We start from the raw sequence: 17,673 nt of genomic DNA on the forward strand, positions 1-17,673 counted from the left end.
CTGTACTAGAATACTAATGCTCTCTGAGGACAAAGTCTTTCGGTCCTTACGGTGGACTGTGCTTGAGTGTGTTTGTTTAGATGTGTTCGCTGTTCTGTATACTGTGCTGAGGAGGCATATTTAAGAAAATTTATGCATATGTGAATTGAAAATATGCACGGCATTCATTTTCATTCTTATTATTTATACATGATTATGTACAATGTCCACATGGCATTATCCATTCGTGGAGTACCAAAGAGGTATAATGTTTCGAAGGAAAGGCTTGTGTGTCTACAGTAAGGTGCTTAACATTAGATGCTAGATTTGTTTACCCTTACCGAACCTGTTCTGTACATTTCTCTGTTGAAGTGTTTTGCAGGTAGTGTGCAAATGGGAACAGGACGGTAGCAATTTAGGAGTAGGGAGAAGGCAGTATGGAGCAGCGTGTAGAGTTGGCAGCTGGGATTCTTTGTAGTAGGGAGTACGCAGAATAAGGAGCCATGAACAAGGTGTAAGGAGAGGACCGTGCTGTGTAGTCCTGTGTTTTATGTAGGCATTTAGTTGATTCATTGGACAGATAAAAGGGCACTTCTATGTGTGTGGCCATTAGTCCCCATGACTCACCATATCTACGGTGGTTATTCACGCCGTGCTTTGTAGATGCATTGTATGAAGTCCCACAACAATCAGTGAAACCTGTGGACTGATAACGGAGTGAAAGCGCCATCTTGTTTACTCAAGGGGAAACGGTCACCAGCGCGGAGGCATGCAGCGCGCGGGATTAATGAAGCTGGCACAGAGCGGGCGGCTTGCGCTGACAGACCGCGGAACAAATGCCGGAGTCACCCATAATGAAGACGGACGAGGGAAAGAAAGACAGCAACACCAGGATTTCCTTCTTCTTCTTCTTCTTCTTCTTCACCCTTGAGTCACAACAGACCTTTATCTACATATTTAGTTTTATGTAGGTGTTGATAAATCTTTCTTTTTTTCCTCCTCCAGGCTCACTAATAGTGTTTCTCGTCTGCTCTACCTCACTTTTTTGAATTTGTCACAATGGGAGTTTTGATTCACCTGGACCAGGTTGAATGAACACGGGGATCTGAAACCTAATCTGAAAAGTAATGCTGACTGCTTCTCAGACATCTAAAAGCAAGGGCTTGTAATCTACCTACAGTTCATAACAGTGGAGATCAGTTTGATCTGAATAATTACATAGGTGTCCATCAATCTGCAACATGTGGTAATCAGTATCTGGACATAATTCTATTGTATGCTTAAAGCAAGAATGATAACCTTCCTCAAGAATTACTATGTCTTACATTACTGTAGATTGGCTACCTTCCCTCTCTTCCCTAAACCCTTGCATTACATCAAAATCATCCATTTCTTGATTGACACATATTAACAAATTCACCAACACCAACCAATCACAAAACGATATAAACAATTTGAATGTTTTATGAACTCATTAAATAATGTGACATTTTGGCACTCAGAATTAAATTCTACAGCATGTCAAGCTGAGGTACAGGGGAAAGTTCATTTCAATTTCACACAGTTATTGCTGCTTTATGTAGTCAGGAAACAAGTGCACCTTTTACAGAGTTCTATTCTCTGAAAACTTCAGCACAAGGACTCACACAGCAGTACATCAAATTATATTCCTTTTGTAGGAGAGTGACCAGGTTCAGCTGTCCACTGAAGAAACAAATCATTTGTCAACCATTCATTCATCAGAGTGGATGGCAGAGTATGTGGGGGAAAGAGTGACCGATCGGGAATGGCCATTATGATTGTTTGCAGCCTATTGTCTTTGCGATAAAGAACCTTGAAATGGAATTGAAAGAGGAGGCAGAGTGCACGTACGTGCGCGTGGAGAGAAGGGCAGAACAAGAAGGGAAAGTGGCTCCGCCTCTTCTCATGGACAAGGGCTTGCACATGTGCACATGCATGGGCTCTCATGGCCCCCACACCACCCGTACGCTCACTCACGGTCACGCCCCCACACCCCCGCACACCCCCCCGCCCCCCCCTCCCCCCCAGCTCTGAGAGGACCAAATTCTTGTGCAGACACTTCACAGGCACGATCAGGCTGATGTTCTACAGGACCGACGGACCGCTGGAGGTGAGTTCATTTGCGGTCTTTGTTAAGCTGACTTGTTACTGCGGAGCTTTGTTACTGCGAGCGTGTTTATGCTTTGTGGCAAAGCCTTATTTTATACGTGCCGTGTTGTCTTTGTCCATTTATCACTTGTTTTTAATCTCGGCATGCTCACAAATGACTTTCAGCTTGGACTGGCTTTGTTTCGACTAAAAGTGAATGCTAAAGATGCGGTAGATTACTTTGGATTTATGGTGTTTTTCTTTCCTCTTACTCAGAAACCTTTTTAAGAGTAACTTTGAACAGAGAACAAAGATTTTGCTTTCAGCATCTGCTAAATCGCCAGTTCCTTGGTGCAAAGGTATGCACATGGGGACAGTTCCAAGCTTTTCGTTGCTTGTAAACTAGCTTTATGTATATGGCTTGTCCCCCTCCATTAGTATTGGGTGTATTTCAGAGTGCTTAAGGTGAGAGAGAACACCACTATTCTGTGCATGTGTTGGTTTTCTATATGAAGACTTTTCCTGTTCATGCATAAAGCAGTTTTTAAAGGAAGTGTGTGTCTTATATGATTTATTATTTCCCCCTAAGTATGCATTTTAAAATATTATACAAAACCACAGGGCCAAATAACCCCAAATGACCTGAACTACAGCACATGTTCAACTGTAAAAAACTTTAATTGAATTTTAATCTTATTGTATCCAGATCTAAGTCTGTACTAAAAATTGATTCATGGCTTACTTACTCAAATATAGTGTACATACTGAAAAACTCACTCAGTAAATCATCACAAATTTCCCTATCTCATAGAGAGATATCCGGCTATGATATTTTAGAATTTGAAAGTGTTATTATTGACGTATGAATGTGTTAGAATTTGTGACAGTTCAGTGGGAGTCCAGTTGTGCTGCCTGGATGAGAGCATCTCTGTCTCCTGTATAATGACCCATGTGCCATTTTTTGTCATGTGTGTGTTCATGTATGTACTTATCTATGTCGGTGAATACACTGTACATGTTTGATATTCAATTTTAGATCTGGAGTGACTTTCTCAAGGACTCTTCTCTGCTTCTTTACATTTCATTAACTGCAGTTGCCCTGTAACAGTTTCTTTTCATGCGTTAAATTCAATTCAAATGGCAATTTCACGTGTGAATTCAAATATTCACGTGTGAAAAGAAAATACTGCAGTTCAAATTAAGTCATGTGAAATTTGTATCTTCATATGTGAATTACATTTTTTCACATTATTAGCTTTTTCACGTGAACTACAATCTTCACGTGAAAACAAGCATGTGACCTGTAATAATGGCATAGGTTACCTTTTCCTGCTCTCGTGTTATAAGTGGGATATTCTTATACATCACATGATTTTTAAAAAAAGACATTTTCCCTTTTGCATGCTCTTATGGATGATTATGAAATGCTAAATGTAAAGTAAAGCACATCACGTTTTTCCTGGTTTATTTCTCTCAAATTTAGACTAAATATGGCATTTCCCCATATATCTATGCTAAATATGAGTTTTTTTCTCAGATTTAACAGACATGCGGAATGAACCTTTAGATTGACATATCTCTAAATATACAGGCTAAATATATAACTTATATGTTAAGTCTGATTTTCAAAATAAATATTTAATGAAAGATATTTAACATATCTTATGTTTCTCTTTCAGAAGCAAATATTTAGTCAAATATAAAAATGTAATTTAAATACTAAACGTTTGTTTCAAAATTAATTTTGTGTAAACATATACATTTTACAAAAACAAGCTTAGATATTTCATTTACTTATTTATTACCTGCCAGTCATTAACTTCTTAAGATAGTATGACTATTGAAGCAAACTCAATCTATGAAAACTTACAGTTTGCCATGAGCACATTGACATAGGAAGCCAGCTAATGTTAACTTACCTGCCCGTTTTTTTACCTGCCAAGGGACTACAGATTAAATTCAGCTATCAAGCTAATTCTGGGGCAGTTACTAACTGTCCATTGTCCCTTTCAAATAGATAAATAAATAATAAACCTGGGGACCAGGAGCGGCAGTCTGACTAGACTGGTTAATGCAGTAATACAGTGTCTGGCTAGCAGGATGTAGCCGGATTTTATTTCTACATTACACACAGACATGGGTACAATGCTGCAAATGCAGATACTCATTAATCTTTGGGGGAATGCCTTATTTTGGCAAAAAAAAAAAAAAAAAACACAGGAAAAATGTGGTGTGTTTTACTCTACATTTGGTGGCCCATACTCTCTCCTTACCTCTCTGTCTCTCGCTCTGTCTCTCTTTCTCTCTCTCAGTATACTGTCAATATAAGTCAATGTAGAGTATATTCACCAATTAATCGAAATAGCTGTTATTGGGGATCCCTGATGGCTCCTGACCAAACTGCTCCCCTCCTTTTTGGGGATGCATGACAGATGTCGTTATTGGGTGTGGCTCTGAAGCTTGTAGGTGTAAGTGATGAGATGGGGGAGTGGAAGCTGCCATTTTCAGAAATTCTCTGTGAAATGGCTTGCCCTTGCTTCCCTTTTCCCCAACATCAAAGGAGTTGAAAGATAAAAAGTGGACACAGCTGCAGCATCCCCCCCCCCCCCCCACCTCATGCAGTCACAATGAGCAGTAATGAGCACTGGACCTCAGGTGCATTTGAATAAGCATGTGCTGCCTCAGTTTCAGCAAGGACTACATGGATCTATAATCCTTCCTCAGAACTGCCAATGATGAATATCCCGAAACTAAAAACAATTCAGATAAAGTGCTGCTGCAAATTCTCACAGAAAATGAAAAGAAAAAAGTTTTCAAACAATTACTTATTTACATTAGAATCACTTAGAAGTTGCTCTTATTTAGGAGAACTAACATAAGGAAAGAAGAGTGTTAGTCTCAGGAATATAAAAGTATGCCGTCACCAAGAAAGTGGAGAAGGACCATTTATAATTGATAAGTGTAAATTTGTTCAAACAAACCAATAATTAACATTGTTAATGAAAGTAAATACCACTATACAGGCAGCATTATTTGCTTAGCTATACCTACCTATAACATATTCCCATATGTGTAACATAAGGAAATCCAATAATATTTCAAAATAATGCAAAGGAGGAACAGCCAGTCCATGGTAAAATCCTTTAAAACATGGCCAAAATCACCTGCATTGTAGACGATGCTAGTCAGCATGACCCAATGTAACATCTATACTCAACTGCAATGATATTTATTTTTTAAAGTCATATGTTTGTGTTGTGATTGTAAAAATGGGAAGTGTCACTCCAACAGTGCTCCAGTGATTTGTATATGCCAGCTACATTTTTATAGGAGCAGCTATTAAAGCTTTATGCTTTTTTGTGTTTGTACACCATTGGCACCTCACAATTTCTGGTGTCTTAGGGTCATTGTTTTGTGCTGTCATTGAAATAACAGGATTTTGACTGCTGGCTACAGGTGAGTTGGACTAATGACTATACTGTCAATGGTCCCAAAGACCAAGCCAGATTGTTAAATCACAGCCTGAATTGGTGAAGAATCAAACACACTGGGCGTTACTGTGACCTTGCCTCTGTACCCCCCCCACCCCCCACCCTCCCCATCCATGGCAGTGAAACTATTCTGCTTTCTATCTGCCCTTGATTGCCGTCCTACAAAGCACAATGCAAACAGCCACTACCTTTCACTTCTGCTTTCTCAGAAAGACAGCTGTTCATGGAAATTCCTTTTTTGTGCGATTGAGCATGTTGCATGCATACTGTATGTGTGCGTGACATAGAAAGTGAATGTGAGAGTTTTAGATAGGAAGTTAAATCACCATTTTCTGCTTTGCTGCTCTCCATAGATTTGTGCAATGGGACTGTGGAAAGCTTGTGCCGTTGTATTGAGACAAGCTATTTACATTCCCCTTCCAACATGCCTCTCTCAAGTCATTATTCAAGTTTGGAGAATTGAGATGAGGTATATGCAAGTCTGTGCAAGAGATGGAAAGTAATTATATACGCCGGACCCAGTAGATTTTGTGTATTTTACTATTGCTTGCATTGCTCTAGTATCTCGTGATCATTAAACCTGGTACTTCAGCATGACCGCAGATGTACAAACAAGACAATCTAATTCACATGTCCCATGACTTGCAGACAATAGGCCTTTGCATTTATTCCTGGCGTAGTATGATTTTGATTGTGAAACTTCTTCTTGAGCGGTGAATTGTTCCTATTCTGTGTTTTCAGGAAGCATTGTAAGGTTGTGTTGTGTGCAAATGAGAGGACGAGGGGTCATAAGGGCAGAAGCAACAGTCTGGTCTGCTCTGGTATTTGTTTTAGTTTTTTGTATTTTTTTTCGGTGAGAGTGTTGCACAGGTGTCTGTCATAATGGGAAGGCGATGGGATAGTATGTAGTACATAGTATGTGATTTCAGACATAGCCTAGTTCTGATCGGGAATCACGGAAGTGACAACAATTTCAGCACCATACACAGAAACAACAATGGTTCGGTAAAGGAGCATGAATTTTGACCACAGGCAGTTCTGTGGCTTGGGCAGATGTAGGTCCATGTCTAGCTCTAGGTGGAATCCAGGGGAAGAAATCTCGGTTACAAAATCTTTTGACATAAATGGATTATCTCAATTTAGCTCTAAATTAGCTCAGGTTATGCCCAGATATAGCCTGGCTATGAACAAACCGGCTAGAAAATTTTCATAATGCTCAATGCCATCAGGTATATCCAGTTCTCCTCAGCTGCAGGCAAGTAACAAAGTAATTTTTATTTACATCGCAAAATTGTGCGCGTTATGTCAACATTATTTATAATTTAACATTGTTCACAATGTGTACTCTTCGTTTACTGCACTGATACTTGTCTGCAATCTGCAATGCACATTTAAATGGTCTTTAAGTGCATGTTTTATTAAAGTTGACTTTTTAAAATTTTTTAGATAGATTTTTGTACCCACTCGCACACACAGACAGACATAGCTTAGGTTGGATAGCTGTAATGATTTCTATTCAAATCAAATGTTATGCCCAAACAAAGGCATGCAAATACGTTGTCCAATTACTGGGGCTATATTTATTCCTTTTTTTGTGTGTGTGTGGGGGGGGGGCTTTGCTGGGAATCCACTAGTCACAGTGGCTGGTGAGCCAAAAAGTAAATGTCAAGTCCTGGCTAAAAGACAATAATGTTTTTAAACTTCAAAAATATAACTTCATTAGATACATATTTATTTATTATTTTGCCGGTTCATTATTTGGCTGCCAAAAATCTATACATTTTTCTCTCAGTGTAAGAAACTGTTGTGTCCCAAGGGGCACTTGCAGATTTTGTGGGAATGCAGTGTTTTGCCCTACACATAACTATCTGCAAACTTGGATGACTGTCTGTTCTCGATGTATTAAAAGACACATTCCCCAAATTTCTGCGAGACAGCTTTTTATTCTGTTGGAGATATAGCCAAGTGTGAGCCAGAAAAATTAGAGAGACACGTTTCAGAGGACATGATGACAGTCCTGATATAAATGCTTCCACATCGCTGACCTAAAAACAGAGCTTCACCCTGTTTTAAACACAGCCCCAGCACTGATCCAACAGAGCATATCATGCCATGGCCCCAAACACAGCCCCCACCCAGACCCAAACACCAACCCCCCCGACTCAAACATGAACCCCCACCCTAACCCAAATACGCCCCAACCCAAACACGGCCCCCACCCTAACCCAGAGACAATCATCGCTCAACACACTGAGACACTGTACGTGCTTGAGTTCGACAAAAAAAGTTGTCCAATTATTCAGATTTCACAACAAAAGAAAAAAAAAATCCAAGCCAAGTCCTCACTGGAGTGCAGCGTTAAATCAATTAGTGTGTGGCGTTATGCGGTCTGTGAATGCGTTTTGTCCTGACTACTCTGTGCTTACGACAGACGCGTGTGGAATATTTCACACGTCATTCCTTCACTGATTGCCTAGTCTGACCGATAAGGCTGACCGGGTGACAGCCAGGCTCCTGGTGGTGGTGACCATGATTTAAATACACAGTTCTGCGGTGGTTCCTCTTAAACCATCAGTACAGCAGGCAGGCCGGGTCTCTGATTGTCAGTGTTCTATACATTCAGTGTGAGAAAATCGCATACTGTTTCTGTGATTTAAAAAATAAGATCTCTTCTCTGGAGGTGCGAGGGCAACGGTATAGACTATAGCATACCTTGAACTGTAAATCCATTTCATTTGAAGTTCTCAGGGCTAAACATGTCTCTGATCAATGTATCTTTTTCTTTTTTTGTTGTTGCTGGTTTCAGTAAATGTCAAAAGTGAAATCTTGTGGTGTGATTTCATGTGAACAATTAGCATACAGTATCTGAATATCAGAAGAAGAAAAAAATCCTGCCAAGCTTAAGTATACTTTGAAATTCCTATGAATAACAGCTCCTTAGATACTGATGTGATAGTATGAACCATGGTATATCCTGTGTTTTAGCCACGGCCACCATCGCTTTCTCTTCTGAATGTTTACGAAACACTACTAGCCTAAAATCTAAATGGCTGCCAACATTGACTTTCTACCCGATCAATCAAAACGTTTAAATATAGCCCCAACTCAGGACTGGTGAACTGACCCCACATTTCTCTTGTCATATTCTAGTTGGGCTACATATATGCAGTCAAATCTTGGAGAAAGGGGGAATAGCGAGTTGTCGTTTTTTTTACGAGACAACAGCTTTTACGGACAACTCGTCTTAAGCCCCTCAAATGTTTTGTTTATATGTTGTTTGCACCATTTGTAAACAGTTGCTATAGCTGCCATTTCGCAATATCTATAAATCTGATGTGTACACATTAAAAGATGTGAGATCCTGAGATCACTTCCTGTGGGTCGCTGGGGGGAGGGGGAAAGACATTTGAACACACATATAAAGTGTCTTCAGGAAAGGATGTGTGCTCAAATAAAACCATTGCCATTTTAAGCTGAGTTCACTGGTGTCCTGTCAGGTATGGCATTGTATGTGTTGATACAGTATACTTGCTGGTTTATATGTGTGTTTGTGTAAAGGATTAGTGTGCTCTACTGCTTACATTTTCGGACTCGATCATTTGGTCCCACTGCATGTGCTGGTTTTTGCTCCTGCCATAACTGCAACCTCTGAATTATAGAGCTGTTAATTATTCGTATTGAAACATTTAATGTCTATTGAAAGATTATTTACAGTGCTATCTTAAGGTCACCTTCTTTCAGAAATAGCAATGCACACTCTAAATAATTGTTCCACATTCTCATCCCAGCGATTTTTAATCAGTCACATTTATGGCTTTAATTTTCTGTAATGTGTTGTATGGCAAATGGTTCCTTAGGGTTACATGATAATGTCTTAAATTGATAAACTGATAGGTGAAATCATCAGGGTTATAATTACTGAAAGTGTGTGGACACCAGGTCTCTGAAACAAAACTGTTTGGAAAAAGAAAGAGTCCAGAGACAGAGTAAGTGAGCCAAACCTGTATTGTGAATAAGCAAAAGTACAAAAATATAATAAGTGAAATTAAAAATGATTAATGTTTTCAACAATCTTAATTGATCAACACATTGGCTGTAACCAGCATACAGAGTGGGTCCCCGGTGGGAAGCACTGCTGTACCATACTTCATGCATTTAAGATTGAATTCTGTATTTCTCTGAACACATACAGTACACTTGAGCGTGACCTTTTCATATAATGCTATGTTCTTGTTATCAACTAGGAAGGATGCTGTGATGGAGATCCACAGACAGTTGTCGTTTTTTTGAGAAATTGCTACACCCACCAAATACTTCCGCTGGTCTACACCTATGACTCATACGCACAACATCTTAACCTTTTCTTGTCACGCATCGAAGTGGAGCAGACAGAAGCAGAGTAGAGATGAGCAGCTGGCTGTGCTCTTGACAAGTGCTCTCGAACCAATCTGCCGGGATACTGCTAGACGTATCGACCACCTCAAAGCACAGGTTGTGGTGTTGTCTGTCCTGATCCATAGACGGGAGTTGAAGATTGCAGGTGAAGTCGGGTGGACCTGGGGGCGTGAGTCGGGTGGGCTGTCATGACATCCACAGCGCTGCTGGGCATTCTGCTGGTGCTCATAATACTGATGACGGTCTTTGGGAACGTGGTGGTGTGCCTGGCCGTGAGCGCCAGCCGGAGGCTGCGGTGCGTCACCAACTGTTTCATCGTGTCGCTGGCGGTGGCCGACCTCCTGCTGGGCCTGCTGGTGCAGCCGCTGTCCGCCGTGCTGCAGCTGACGGGGAAGTGGCCCCTGGGGGCCACCTTCTGCAACATCTACATCAGCCTGGACGTCATGCTGTGCACCGCCTCCATCCTCAACCTGTTCGCCATCAGCGTGGACCGCTACTTCGCCGTCACCGCCCCGCTGCGCTACCCGGGCCTGGTCACGCCCGCTCGGGTCGCCGTGGCGATGGCGCTGATCTGGGTCGCGTCCCTGCTGGTGTCCTTCGTGCCCATCCAGCTCGGCTGGAACACGCCGGACCTGCGGGTGCAGAACCAGCGTCAGAACGACTCCCGGCACGCCTGCAGGTTCGAGCTGAACTGCGGCTACGTGCTGATGGACGGCTTGGCCACCTTCTACGTCCCCCTGCTGGTCATGTGCGGGATCTACTACCGGATCTTCCGGATCGCGCGCGAGCAGGCCCGCCGCATTAACAGCAGGCCCTCTTCCATCAGCCTGGCGGCCTCGGTGCGGGAGCACAAGGCCACCGTGACGCTGGCGGCCGTCCTGGGCGCCTTCATCGTCTGCTGGTTCCCCTACTTCACCTACTTCACCTACCTGGGCTTGCGGGAGGGGGAGGGCTTCTCCCACACCGTCTATTCCGTAGTGCTGTGGCTGGGCTACGCCAACTCCACCCTGAACCCCATCCTGTACGCCGCCCTGAACCGGGACTTCCGGACCGCCTACAGCCAGCTGCTGTGCCGGAGAGTGTGCCCGGCGCCCCCCACCAATTTGAGCATCCCCAGCCCCGGGGAGTTCGTCCTCTTGTGCGGGCACACCAATGGCTGCCGAGAGAGGCACGCTATAGAGGCTGGCCTGGTGCTTCAGGAGAGGAACGGGAGCACCCTCAACAGCCCGGTTCACCAGACAGGTAGTACACAGTGCATGAAGTAGCACACTGAAAAAATACATGGGACACGTAACACACAGGACAGTATAGAAACTGGACAGGTGACCTGTAGACCAAATGACTGACTGGAAAGCTAACTCGCTAGACAGGAAACACCAGCACACAGGAGTTACAAGGAATGCATCCAACAAGGTGCTGCTAAGTGCTGCTGGTTTAATTTTAAGACATTACCACAGTGGCATGGCAGGATGGGTGAGAGACTGTTACTGTTACTGTTACTGTGTGTAATACTTACTTTGATTTTACAAAAATTAACTTTCATTGTAAGACATACTGCTATGAGGAAGACTCCATGGTGAGGCAGACATGTGGCTGTTAGATAGATGTACTGTGAGCTACAGTTACTGCTGAATATAATTTAGGAGGACATGTTACTATGAGGAAAGCTTAGCATCAGGCAAACATTGATGTGAGGAAATCTCATTCTGTCTGCATGACTGCAGGAGCCAGTCATGTATAGGATGAGGACCTCTGAGAACAAGTAATGCAGACATATCACTTTTAAAAACACTGATGAAGCCCCTTTATTGCTTTCCAGATCCTAGCCTCTCCTCTTGACGTCTGTCTGGGCATGTCTGACCGCACGTATCTACTGCCAACCTTCTCTGCCCAATCGGTGAACACAAGCCAAGAAAACAGGTGTGGGGAGGGGGTGGAAAGTGGGCTGTGAGTTGAAAAGTTAATATTTGATAAGCACATAATGCGGTACGCACAAATGATTTCTGCAGTCGCGATAAAGGACAGGCCTGTCAAGCTTTACCACCAGCCACAGGAGTGACCTTCACCCCGTTCCAGCCGAGTTCTGCCAGGCCGTGTGACGTCACGCCCACTGCAGAGATGGGATCTGGGAATGTTTACTGTAGGAAAAATCCACCGGGGTGGGGAGGAGGAGGGAGGAGACAGAGCGAATGAGCGGGACACAGAGGTTTGGTAAGAAAGAATAAAGGGTTATTCCAGGATCTGAAAATCTTATAAATAACTGATGAAAGGTTTACCCTTGCCAGACAAAGAAGGGTCAGGATACAAGCCTACTCTCTCACTCATTTTAACTTTCCATTATTCAAGAAGTATATTTTTGACATTTTGTTTTGGTTGTTTCTTTTTAGTTATCAATAATGTACAGGAATACAGACATACAGTAACTTATGTTCAAATCCGACACACGTTCCATTTTCACCCCAATATGGAATGTCAGTTGGAACTGAAATTGTGTAACTTCCTGTGACCCTGTAGCCCACCAGCCAAGCTGGCACATGCAGTATATTTATTGGAGGAAGGCACTTCATGTGTGGCTTTGGTGGCTTTTGCCCCTGACTAACCAATGGGGGTCGCGAGAGAGAGGTGAGACATGCATCCTGCTCAACCCAGAGTGATGCTTCTGCTAATTATTTGTTGCCCTCCAGGGCAACTCGCCACACCTGATTGGAATTTGTGTCCCAGTTTACCTTTAAACTGATTGTTGTTCTCAGCCTGTTTCATTTGCTTGCTTGAATAGAATCATTCATTTAATATTTATGTGTGTGTGTTTTTGTGTGTGCATACATGTGTGTGTGTGTGTGTGTGTGTGTGTGTATTTATATATAAGCATCATAAACTTTCATATACAATCCTTATAATTAATATCCATTGCTTTTTCGTGCTTTATAAAAATACACAGCATTTGTCCACAAAGTTGGAAACATAAATTTGTGTACTTGGCCTGCCAGGGACTGGTATTGCTAATACATTACTTTTCTGTGTAACGGCATGCCCCAAAGTCTCAAAGTCTGGTGCTGAATCTGCACTGAGTCAATACCTGTTAATGCCTATAATTTACCATACCATCGCCTCAGGAGGGAGGGATTAACTTGGCTGGATTGTACGAGTTTTATTACACTTGTTTGCCCCTCCAATCTGACCATGGTGATGCAGTATCACCCTGGGGGTGATGGTTCAGGCCGGCTGGGTCGTGTCTGTCTCAGTCCGCGAGAGCAATTCCTCCGATCGATTAGATGACCGCAGTCTGTCTGCGCAGATGCTGCATGAAAGTGTACGCCTCAGACTGCGACTGCGCAGTTCGGCTAGTCAGCTGCGAGTAGAGAAAAGATGTAGTGGAAGTGCAACCTTAATGTGTCTGCGGTTTGTATAAAAATAAATGACTAGCTTCATTTTCGCTTTTGCTAGCAGTGTCAATGTGCATCATTGGCTACTTCATTTGAAGCGGCTTGCTGCTTTCTCAGCTTTACATACATATCGTAAATCCTAGACGCTTACTTCGCGAATCCTAGACTTTCCAGGGTGATATGTCTTTACAATATCCGTTTCATACCCCTCTTGTGTATGTAGTTCTGTATTAGGTATGTGATTAAATGAGGACATGCACAAAAAAAGAAGTTCAGAAGTCCAAGTTGACTAAAGGAACTACCAGTAGACCACAGTTTCAGTTTCAGGCACAAGACATTTTTAAAAACTAAGACATTTTAGAACCTGCCCCTTTGAAAATGAGAGCTCTTTGTTGGCCAGATACTGACTGGAAGTCTAAAGCCTATTTAAGCTTTGATTTAAATGCAATAGTGTCATTGTTTTTTTTCAAAGGTACTGCAATTCAGTAATGCAACTATAGATAGATGCAACAATAATTAGAAATCATTTGCAAGACAAATTGCAAACTATAATGTGTGTATTTCACCAAATTTAAACCTGGGAGGCATGCTCATGAAAGGACATTCAGAGCATTTGGCTGTCATTCCGCTGGACTAAAACTATGGGAATATACAGTATGTGCATGTTATGTATATTTCAGAAAGGTGGTGGGAAATCTTGCACAAATATTCAGCTTGGAAAAAAGAGGTGGGGCTGGATCGTGGCAGTCTGACTCATTCTGAAAGTTTCAGTTGCCGGATTCAGGGTAAAATGTTAATTTTTATGCTGTTTCTTCCCAGGATGAAACAGACCTGCCTTCTCTAGCACGGCTGAGTCGACATCTGTGGGAGGAGCTTCCGACAGACCTCAGAACCAATCAGTATCGGAGAGAATTGCCTCAGACTAACCTCAGACCCAATCAGCACCACTGGCCTAATCCTACTGCATGACTGGACTGGTGTGACTCAAAACAAGAAGAGCAGTCAAATGTAATGGTGTGTGTATGCATTCCTCAATCAACGGCTGACACTGCAGGCACAGTGATCACTTCAAATGCTTCAGAGACACTCATTCTGCTCAGTCTGCTGCTGAACCGATAGTTCTTCCCTGAATATTAATCTTGACCAAAACAGCTTGTGGTTTAAGACTGACTAACCTGTGTGACTCATGCCCTCTAGTGGAAGTTTTGTCTACACTGCAAGGAATCAACAACTCCGCCAAGTTTTTTTTTTTTTATGGACAAAAAATTCAGTTGAAGTCTGGACTGTTGACAAATCACGTGCTATTGTGCCATTTTAATTGTTGCCAGTAGTAAACAATTTATTTGAAGATGATGTTAATGATGGCAATGAAGATCGTATTTGTGACGGAGTCACATTAAGTAAAATGTGTAAGGAAAAAAGTAAGATGAAGACTGGTTTGTAAACAATGTAAGAAAAGTGCTCTGGAAGAGCATAAAATTAGAATCCGATGTAATGATACTTTTATACAAATCTTTGGCCCTGGAATAAACACTGTCCCTTAGCTCTTCCTTCCCACTGCCATTTTGTAAGTTAAACTAACTTAAGTTAAGCAATTGTAGCACTTTCGGTATCAACATGCCAATGTTTATAACGCACTTCTAGCTTGGAAAGATGTGAGAACAAATGTAAATAATGCCAAAAGTGTATATTTTTATGACTCTATTTTTACTGCAATTTAGGAGATTTGGACTTTGTCTTGGATCTCAGAGGGAATTGAAGATTGCCAATGGATGACAGAATATATTGACGTAGCTAAATCTAATTTTTAAATGGCACCCATTTTGGGGTGCAAAAAATGTAATTTATTCAATGAGCATGTCATGTTCATTTTTAAATGTTTACCGTTTCCACATTTATAAGGCTTTAAATGAATGTTTGAAATATGAAATATGCTGCTATTTTCCGATCTGCCGTGCAACATATCTAGCTAAAGCACTAGCCCTTGGTACAGTGATTTTCCCCAGGGGCCAGAATTTAATGCTGACTATGCCTGTGTCGACCGGGAGCAGAAAGTGGCTTCAACCACCCAGGGAGAGAGGATTCATGAATGACTGACTCCTCTGACCAATCGCATGCGTGCAATCCTCCTGCAGTTTCTGTGCAAGATGTGCAGGCCACTGAGACAGCAACCGCTGATCTGAAGACTGAAGGAGAGCCAGGCAGGAGAATGGCAGTGGTGACTAAGCAGGCGATTCCTCTCACAAGCTGATTTGAGTCACAATATGTCCATTTTAATTTCCTATATTCTACTGTTTGGTTTCAAATTTAACACATTTGTAGTGTACACTGCTTTATCACAGTCTAATTTGGGCAATTTATGGGATGCTTCTACCCCTGTTGTGTGCAATTTATTGGTTATTTTATTGTTAAAACAATTAACTTGAATGTGAGAAGGAATCATTAAGGATAGTACACAAATCTTGATTTGTGCTGCTGTATGTATATTTTGATTATGTCACGTTTAAGAACTGAATGTAATACTGTAAACCTTTGTACTGAATTATGTTTGTGTCTCACTGTTTTGCTGAGGAATGCAGTAATGATTTTTGTTTGCCTGTCACTGTTATTGCCATTGTCTCCGTTAATGTCTCAGTATGACCACCACCAAATTAGAGTATTTTATTTTTCATAAAGATAATAGAAAGGTATCTAGAAATGATAAGATCTGCAAAATGGGACTTGTGATACAGTATTTGAGTGAGCGAGATTCTGAGGAGCCTGAAAGCCTGAAAGGGACTGCACCATAGGCAGAGATGATGAGGAATTCTGTAAAAAAATATTCTGTGAAATGTCCTGCCACTGTTCTATAGATCTGATGCTATTGATGACTTCCCACTCCACTGAGCTGCAGAGCTGTGATGAACTCAAGCAAGCAGAGACACCTTGTGAAGCTCTCTGTTTGGTCTATTTATGGATTTGAACATTGTGTTAGTGTAGACATAATTATTTAAGATTCTATTTTGAAACAGTATAATAAAGTTTTGAGCCTTTTAGAGTACATTGTGAGTAGCACATTTCTGTTCAGAATAAAACTATAATCCAACCTGATAAGATATAATCATGTAAAAGCATCAAAAAAGAAAGCAAAAAAGCCCTAGAAATATCAAAAAATTGTGAGCAATAATGTGTGCATGCCCTGATGAAGACCCTTCATTTTAAGTAACAGCCTGATATTTTCTGGGAGACTAAAATGCTGAGACCAAAAAGGCATGGGAGTGGTATATAAAAAAGAAAGAGAGGTGAGACAGGGGCATGGGAGAAACAGGGTGGGAACAGACGGAAATGTAGAAGTAACTTTCACTAAGAATTTGTTGTTTTACAAATTCACCACAGCAAAGTTTTACTTGTTTAATCTTTTTATAGATTTGGTCCAATTTTTAATTTTTTTTGTTCTGACATGGAGCTCCAATTCTGTGTATTTTCATTTTTTGTATATGAAGTGACTGCGTGCATGTGACTGGAGAGTTAGAATCAAAATTAAACAAATGATTCTGATTCTTGTACCACGTGAACAAGCTTTTAAGTTTAACATACAGCAATGACTGTAAGTATATTCAGTACGAACAAAGCATTTCTAAAGACTACAAGACTATGTGGGAAGGATGGGGTAACCAATTACCAAGAAAAAAACTTTCTCACAGAATTAAATATAAATGAATGTGCCTGAAATGGACAATGGAAAATAGAATTCTATTTTGCAACCTTGTAAATGTCAAGAACCAGCACTGGGCATAAAGAACACATCATAATGCACATGAAAATAATTTAAAACTTAATTTACACTTCAATCATCTCGTGAGCACATTGCATCCTGGGCCTTATTCTTCCAGTCAAGGGTTTTTTTTGGGGGGGGGGGGGGCAATAACACCAACAGTGACAACAGAAGCGGTACAGGTACAGGGTAGAACTCAACAGGATGGCTCTTCTCAAGTGCTTCGCAACACACACACTTTGAGATATGCGTTAGATGTACAGTGTGCGTCGGTTCCGTGAAACTGTTCCAGATCTGTGAAACACGGTGGAAAGCAGACACCTTAGCCGCAGAGAGCCTCAGGCATGGCTGTCTGCTTTAATACACTTAACTGGCTGGAAGCACAAGTCACAAGCGCTGAATACTGTCTGCTTCCATAAACTCAGCTCACCCATACAGACAGCAAATAAACAAATGCATAAATAAATATTCCAGACATGATTCGTTCACTAAAAAGTTTGTTTCAGTGTTTTTTATAGAACATCTTGACAAGAGAATTTAAATTCCATTAGGACAGTCAGTG

At 41.5% G+C, this 17,673-nt stretch overlaps 1 protein-coding gene across 3 annotated transcripts; it reads left to right on the top strand.

Annotated features, from left to right (window-relative positions):
• Positions 1-2,041: 2,041 nt before the first annotated feature.
• On the top strand, positions 2,042-16,894 carry LOC135250087 (histamine H2 receptor-like). 3 transcript variants are annotated; one of them, XM_064326018.1, is made up of 4 exons: positions 2,042-2,110; positions 9,824-11,216; positions 11,794-11,921; positions 14,177-16,894. In XM_064326018.1, exons 2-3 carry the CDS (start codon positions 10,163-10,165, stop codon positions 11,811-11,813), a joined length of 1,074 nt encoding a protein of 357 aa, XP_064182088.1. In that variant the 5' UTR covers positions 2,042-2,110; positions 9,824-10,162; the 3' UTR covers positions 11,814-11,921; positions 14,177-16,894. The 3 variants fall into 3 exon arrangements, with proteins under 3 accessions (XP_064182088.1, XP_064182086.1, XP_064182087.1); XM_064326016.1 differs by having other exon boundaries at positions 11,794-11,894; XM_064326017.1 differs by lacking the exon at positions 2,042-2,110 and having other exon boundaries at positions 5,716-11,216; positions 11,794-11,894.
• Positions 16,895-17,673: the final 779 nt, after the last annotated feature.

This window comes from Anguilla rostrata, chromosome 3 (assembly GCF_018555375.3).
Source record: "Anguilla rostrata isolate EN2019 chromosome 3, ASM1855537v3, whole genome shotgun sequence".
Taxonomy (NCBI): Eukaryota; Metazoa; Chordata; class Actinopteri; order Anguilliformes; family Anguillidae; genus Anguilla; species Anguilla rostrata.